The sequence below is a fragment of the Trypanosoma cruzi genome, genomic scaffold (genome assembly GCF_000209065.1).
Source record: "Trypanosoma cruzi strain CL Brener 1047053512645 genomic scaffold, whole genome shotgun sequence".
Lineage (NCBI taxonomy): Eukaryota > Euglenozoa > Kinetoplastea > Trypanosomatida > Trypanosomatidae > Trypanosoma > Trypanosoma cruzi.
Window position 1 is genome coordinate 2,385 of NW_001849185.1, and position 7,270 is coordinate 9,654.

The window sequence follows — 7,270 nt, forward strand, 5'->3', positions numbered from 1 at the left end:
CGAACTGCCATGTACAGTGGTTCTGTTTTTCTGTGGAAGATTACACGCCCGGCATGACATACCGCTTCAATATCCTCAATATGGAGAAACCCAGCTCGACCTTCAATGAGGGTCAACAGCCCCTCATGTTGTTGGTTGAGAATGAATCGTCGGGAACGAAGGCGTCGGGCCTTCCGCGGTGGACGCGCTGCGGACAGGACATCTTTTATTATAGAAACCTGTACCAACGCCCAGAACGTTGCACCACGACCGCCAGTGAAATGGTGGAAACAAATGGGATAGGAACGGCTAAAAATCATGACTGCAGCGAGCGCACATCAAACAGCGGGCAACGGGGGTTAAAAAAGAGCAAAAAAGTTTCCAAATCAAAGCCTTCTGGGAGTGAAAAAAGTAAAGGGGTTGCCTTTTGTTACACATTGAGCTTTTCAGTTGTGTTTCCAGAGAAAAAGGGACGTGTATTTTTGGCAAATTGTTTCCCATATACGTACTCGAACCTGCTAGAAGACTTACGTCAGTGGGAGCAGCAGGCGGCAGCAACCCTTGGTGCCTCGGTTGTGGTGGCGGTACAACAACTCTGTTGTACGCCTGGTGGGCTTCCGGTTCCTATTTTAACCCTGACAGCAAGGAATCCGGTGGATGAGGATGCTGGCAGCAGTGAGGAGAAGAGTACGGGTGACGAGACAGGCGCTGCGGCTTCAACAGGGATTGAGAAGCGTCCGGTATGTATTGTAACATCCCGAGTTCATCCTGGAGAGAGTAACGCTAGTTGGATGTTGCGAGGACTGCTGACTTTTCTTCTTGGCGATGACGAGGAAGCACAGGCGTTACGAAACGGCTTTGTGTGGAAGATTATCCCCATGCTGAATCCCGATGGTGTGGTGCTCGGAAACCATCGTTGCTCACTGGGAGGAGCAGACCTAAACCGGGACTATGCGGATCCAAAACCGTGGAACAATCCTGTGATTTATTCGCTGAAACAACTTACTTATCACATCATTCATCGAGAACAACGCCACGTGGCCCTTTTTTCCGATCTTCACGGACATTCACGTGCCAAAAACTTTCTTATCTACGGATGCACACGCCGCGCTGAGGTACAGGAGAGTAAATCCGCCGCCAAGAGATCAACGGCAACAGTGCCATCTTCAGCAGCAGCATTCCCTCCTAGCAATTGCGCATTAGATAGTCGTCGTCAAATGTCGACCAGCGCAGCTTCTGCGGTTTCTGCTGTTTCTGCCTCTTCTTCTGTGGAAAAAATTCTTCCGTGTTTTTTGAGTGTTCTTTCCCCCGCCTTTGCGATGTCACAGTGTTCGTTTACGGTGCATAAGAGCAAGCGGAATACAGGACGGGTTGTAATGTATCGGGAGTTTGGGATACGCATGAGTTATACACTGGAGGCAACCATGATGGGCGGGAAAGATGGACTTTTTTTTCAAAATACAGGCGTTTTTTTGAAAAAGCCAACAGGAGATGTGCTTGGACTGCGGCAAGAAGTTGGAGGTGAAGAACTGGGAAGCGATGAGAAAATAAAGGCATCCATGGAAGAACCATGGCCCAAGGAGGTCTCTTACACCACTCTTCAGTATGAACATATGGGGGCGTTGCTGGTTCGCGGCCTCCATCTCCTCACAGTCAACAGTGAAGGCCCGAGCGCCGTCAAAAAGGAGACAATTGAGCGTGCATGGTCGCTGATATCTGCAACTCTCGGAAATTTAGATGCACCCAATGCTCCAAGCTTAACGGTCATGGGCGGTTCGTATGCGCTTTCAACGCGGAAGAAGCGTCGTCTGGAGGCAAAGAAGGTAAGGAAAGAGAAGACGACTGCTACTTCCACGTTGCTGTCGATAGAGCAGCGAAGAGAGCTACTGCGCACGCTATTTGTTCGGCCAAAGGTGCCATATGCGCAACCGATGGATATCGGACCCGTTTTCTTGGGAAGTGACAGTGACGATGAGGAGTCAGAGACCTCGGAAAGTGAGAATGAAGATGACATGGAAGAAAAAGAAAATGTGTCTCGACAAGAAAGTGATGGTGATGATGAAACTGACGGAGTTGATGATGACAATGACGACGACGACGACGACGACGATGACGATGATGATGATGATGGTGCATACGAGGATGAGGAACTTACGTCCTCTGAGGTTGATGGGACCTACTTCCAAGAGTAAGGGGAGCTTTTCATTTAGCAGACAACGAAAATCATTAAAACCTTCTCTATATATGTGTTTACACCACCGTGTTTTTATGTAAATAGGTGAATACTCTTTTGACCTAATTTTTGATGAGTTTCTTTTTGTCAAAAGAAAATATATATATATATATATATATATATATATATATATATATATATATGCTAATGGCATGTGTGTCCATTGCTTCATCTCTGAAAAACTTTTATTTTATTATTATTATTTTTTTTTTCAACGTATTTGCATTGTCGTGCATTCTTCTAAATACCGCAGTTTGTCTACATAGCGACACGTTGGAAGAAATCATGGACGTAGATTGGCTTCACACCCCCTCTTTTGGGGCAGTCGGCCCAACTTTTGGTGGTGACGGTGTGGCACGAGATAAAACTGCAAAAACGGACGAGGTGGCAAACGGTGGCTCTTCGCCGAGTGACGGACCAGGAGTTTTTGTAGGTATTGGTATCAGCAGCATTGCTGCCTACGTGATTTACGCGATGTACCGTGGAAGTCGAAGGGGACCACCACAACTCTTTTGGACCACCCCATCCGTGAGAAACTCACGACCACCGTCTAATTGTCATGGGGAAGTGAGTAATGATGCAGATGATCATGTCATGCGACCGAGTCTAACACTAGTGAATTTTCCTAAACAGATGTGGGGTTTGTTTGAACGATCTTTACGGCCGCTGATAAATGCTGAGGAGTTGGAACTGCAGGACGCACGTGTTGTGTTTTTTCATGATTTCACGGAAATCACACCCAACAACTTGGAGGCCGTTGCTCGCCAAGAGGTGCTTTTGGCCTTTGAAGATTTGAGGGGGACTCCCTGTGCGGTTTACCGTTCTGTTTTGGCGGTGGATGGAGAGCCGATAAATCCCTTTTGGGGAGCCGAAGAAGCGGTGAAGGCGTCACGAGGACGTGCACTGCTTGAGTGCCACTGTATTGGCTATACCGTAGACGGTGGTCGGGTGGAGATTCTTTCCCACGATACGGAGGGGATGGTGGGAGCTGTCAATGATTTTTCCTCTCCAATGAAAACGGATCTCCATCTGGATGACGTGGATGATGCGTTGCGACGTTGTTTTTGCGCGACCGCGCGGACCTTTTCTTTAGGCAAAGAAAAAGGATGGGATGCCATGGGAGACTTCTCCTCTCGGGATCCTGGGAATTCCATCAGCGGCCCATACGCTCGATCCTTTGGGGTGTTGTGGTTGAGTCCTGTGCCACTCTTTGCAATGCTTGGGGCGGCTTTGCGATACAGCTGCGCGGAGTTTGATGGTTGGAGAAGGCTTTCTGAACCAGACAATGACGCATCGTCTCCTTTTTGGATGCTAAGGCGAGTGTGGCACTGGTGGCGTGAGCGAAAAGAGTCAAAATTGGGTGTGAAAAAGTATGAAGGCCACCCAGGGGATAAATTTATTGTGGAGATTGAATCTCTTCAAGATCTAACGTGTATTGAAACAACTTATAGTGATCTTTTAAAGGATGCTTTGAAAAGGGCACGGCAATTCGGTGTTGATATGGAAACTATTGAAATAGATACATTTCCTTCCGCTGTTGGTACGGTCTTACGCTGCTCGTTGCGTCCCGGCCTCACTGTATTTCAGGCACTGCGGGAGACATGGAGACTTACGGCGTTGGTATCATGCCTCAAGTGTGACGTGCAAAAATTCCGTCTTCTTGTTGCTGTTAGGCTTCCAGAGGTGTCTAATTCAAGAGCGAATGTGAGAGACGCCCATGCGTCCTGGCCACATGTTCGGGTTTTTCCGGTGTCAAGAGAAGAGGCGGAGTCGTTTCGTCCGTCATTTTTTTCTTCCGCACAGTACTTTCGTCTGCTGAAAGACGATGATTGCGTGGAGCCAGCGGAGGCGTTTCGGCGCATTCAAGAAGGGAATTTCTACCAGTTGTGTTACGTTGTCGCGGAATACGTGACAGGGGATTTTGAAAGTTGTTTGGAGGAGTGTGCAGGAGACGGAGGTGTAAAGAAGGCGATTTGACGGTTTTCAATTGTTTTTGGCTGCTGAAGTTTGCTGATTTTATCCCTATTATTATTATTATTATTATTTGTTTTGGTTGTTGTTGTTTCTTTTATTATCAGGCTTTATTTTCCCCTTTATCATGTGTTTTTTTTGTTTTTTTTTTTTTCCTCTTCCTGCATTTATGTTTGTTGCCTTTGTGCCTTCAAAACAGAGGGAGAAAACACAACATCACCTTCCTGGAAAGGAAACAAAAAAAGGAAGATTCCAGTCGCTTTTGTGTTCTGTTTATTATTATTATTATTTTATACTTTTTCTGCATGCACGCCAAATTGCTGGGTATCTCCACCCCTGAAAAGGGGCGACCGCAGGAGATGGACATGTACGTTCCTGATGAGGAGGTTGACTGGACGAGCGATGCGTACAATCGGCTATATGGCGAGCGGCCGCCACAAAACAGGTCTTATAACTGCACTTATCATCGTTTCAGCACGGCATGCTTCTCCGCTTTTTTAATTCTCCTGGGTGCCGCTATGTCTGCTGTCATTGCCGTTGGGGGGAGCAAATCAAAGGAATTGAATTTCTGTCATGACTGCAAAACTTTGATTCTTTTTCTGCTAGTTCCCGGAATATTCTTTGTGATTATGGGAATTGTGGGCGCAGTCTCGGCATGGCGAGAGACAAAACTTTGTTCTGCATTATTCTCTCTGCTTCTTGTAATAGCGGCCTTTTTGGTTCTTGGGACAGGTGTGACGGTTGTGATCGCGTACACTCAAGTGGTTACGTCCGATGACTCCTTGGCTCTTTACTGGGAGCGAGCTGTGTCGAATGCCCCAAGCAGAATATGCGACCTGCAATGTTGGCTACATTGCTCGGGTTTTGCCTCTACTCACTGTTGTGTCAGCAACGTGACGGCAGAGCGTTTGCCCGATGTCTCCCCCTGCTATTTGCTCGCTGAGGACGGAGTGACAACGCTTGACCCGAATACACTACAGCCTGTTTCTTGGCCATCGCTCACATGTGCACCCAGGTGCAATTCATCGAACATTTACAACGCCACATGCAAGGAACCACTTCAAGAATTCTTCATGAACTTTTTTCCTCTCACAACTGGAGGGCTTTTTGCCCTTGGATTAGTGTTCCTTGGCTTTGCGTCTCTTGCCGTGTATCGTATTACTGTCACAGGAGGGAGAACTTCTTACCTCCGTTACGAATATTGAAGAATTGGTCTTTCTATTTAAGTAAATGTTGGAAAAGCGAAAAAAAAGAAAGTTGTCGGACTGACATGCGCCTCAAGGGCAGCGGTAGTAAGAAGTAGGAATTTTTTAAGTTTTTTTTTTTTTTCTTTTTTTCTTCTTTTGGGAGAGTGGGGGGTAACAACTCACACCTCCCCACAATATTTCTTTCTCCTTGTGCTTGTGTTTTTCTTTGGACGTTATTTCCCCGCGCCCTTATTTTGCCTGCAGGAGCTGGGAGGGGAATAATGACCCGATGAGAAGATGTAGGATTGTACGAGAAGATAGAGGAGAGAATGGGAGGAGGAGAGCGAGGGCAAGTCAATGCATGTACGTGGGATTGTGTGTCCTTGTCTGTTCTTTTCCCCTCTCAGCGAAGGTCAACCAGCAGACGAAGAGTGGACAATAAATGAATATATATATATATATATATATATATATATATATATATATGCGTATCTATTGTCCCTCATTACGTCTTTTTAGGGTTTCTGCTTATGCGAATGTTTTTTTATTTCTTTTTTATCGCGATGACGTTTGTTTATTGTAGCATCACCTCTATTTTTTTTTTTTTCTTTTTAATTTGCCCATTCCATGCTTTTTTTTTTTTTTTTATTATTATTTCTCTCTTTATGTATCGGTGTTTTTTTTTTTCTTTTTCTTTTTCTTTGACTGATGATGAGGTTCCATAAGGAGGAGGGACGCGTGGTGTGATGTATGCGGGGTAATGACGGGGTGCGAAGGAAATGTTCAGCAAGCGACAGGGTCGCAGGGTCGCTTGTCGTCACGCTCACGGGATGTGTACATGCGCATGAAGCGTTTGCGCAGCCATGAGAGCGGTAGTGCGGAGGACACGGCCCCGCCTCGCCTGCGGATTTGTCTGGACAACAGGGGCGATGCTAACAGTGTGGTGAGGTGCGCACTTCGTGTCGTGGCCTCGCCATCGTCGACGTTGTTAAGCACAGAGCAGCGTCCGTGCGCGTTGCATTTTCGTTTGCTTTCAAAAGTGGGACTCTCAGCCTCCCCAAAAGATGATCCACGCGGCACACACGACGAGTTCGTTCCCACACCAACGCCGCTGCTGTCTGTTGAGCGTCTATGGAACCTCCCTGGCTGCATGGTGGTGGACTGCACGACAGAGGAACTAAAGCGGGAGCCCAATTCACTTCCCATGCTTGAAAAGAACGGTCTAAAGATTGACGGGAACGCCATTTCAACACGGGGTGCAGAGGACTGGCTTCTCTACATTCTCGATAAGGATGTTGCGGCAGAGGAAGACGAACCGGAGGAACAAAAGGAAGGAGAAGGGGCAGTTGACGATGAATTTGGCTTTGACGACTTGATTATTACAAGACCTGAAGCGGACGGCGGGGCCGTCACGCCTAATTTTTGCTCGGGGAGGTACCGTGCGCATCGCAAGCGATGTCGCGATGACACGACACCAGAGTATATCTTGTCTTTGGGGCCGCACTCTGGAGAAGGTGGCGGTCGCACAGACGATTGCGAAGGGGAAATCTCACTTTATGCCATGCTGCGGGACCATGGGCAGGATCTTTTTTTGCTGGAGGAGGATGCTGGTTGCGAGCCGGAACTGTACATTTATCCCGACCATCGCAGAGATGATGAGTACGACAGCAACGCGGCAGACTTTTCGGGCAATGAGTACCCAGATGAACAGAGCACGAGTAGCAACGCGAGTGTGCGGACCGACTCAGAGGATGAGAATGACATGGTGCGACGCCCTAAGGGGTGTTACGGGGACTTGTGGTACGACGAGGATTACGCGGAGGCTTCCCTCAGCAGCGGCTGGAGCAGCCATGATAATGGCTACTGACTCCGCCCTTTTTTTTCTTTGTTTGTGATTGTG

General features: G+C 47.5%; 4 protein-coding genes across 4 annotated transcripts, besides 10 other annotated features; all 4 read left to right on the plus strand.

The window, feature by feature from the left end:
- On the plus strand, window positions 1-2,171 carry Tc00.1047053503489.10 (zinc carboxypeptidase, putative; the record flags this gene model as incomplete). The annotated part of the gene is made up of 1 exon (XM_799986.1): window positions 1-2,171. A coding segment is annotated over one exon (2,171 nt), but the record flags the coding sequence as incomplete, so codon positions are not given.
- Window positions 1-7,270: a sequence feature (heterozygous, Esmeraldo-like haplotype).
- Window positions 2,027-2,128: a microsatellite.
- Window positions 2,285-4,189, plus strand: Tc00.1047053503489.20 (hypothetical protein, conserved; the record flags this gene model as incomplete). The annotated part of the gene is made up of 1 exon (XM_799987.1): window positions 2,285-4,189. One exon carries the CDS (start codon window positions 2,285-2,287, stop codon window positions 4,187-4,189), a length of 1,905 nt encoding a protein of 634 aa, XP_805080.1.
- Window positions 2,310-2,355: a microsatellite.
- Window positions 2,396-2,424: a sequence feature (AT_rich).
- Window positions 4,236-4,257: a microsatellite.
- Window positions 4,258-4,361: a sequence feature (T-rich).
- Window positions 4,456-4,478: a sequence feature (AT_rich).
- Window positions 4,489-5,388, plus strand: Tc00.1047053503489.24 (hypothetical protein, conserved; the record flags this gene model as incomplete). Its single annotated transcript, XM_799989.1, has 1 exon — window positions 4,489-5,388. The coding sequence occupies one exon, from the start codon at window positions 4,489-4,491 to the stop codon at window positions 5,386-5,388; it is 900 nt and encodes a 299-aa protein (XP_805082.1).
- Window positions 5,499-5,528: a microsatellite.
- Window positions 5,817-5,856: a microsatellite.
- Window positions 6,002-6,073: a sequence feature (T-rich).
- Window positions 6,131-7,237, plus strand: Tc00.1047053503489.30 (hypothetical protein, conserved; the record flags this gene model as incomplete). Its single annotated transcript, XM_799988.1, has 1 exon — window positions 6,131-7,237. The coding sequence occupies one exon, from the start codon at window positions 6,131-6,133 to the stop codon at window positions 7,235-7,237; it is 1,107 nt and encodes a 368-aa protein (XP_805081.1).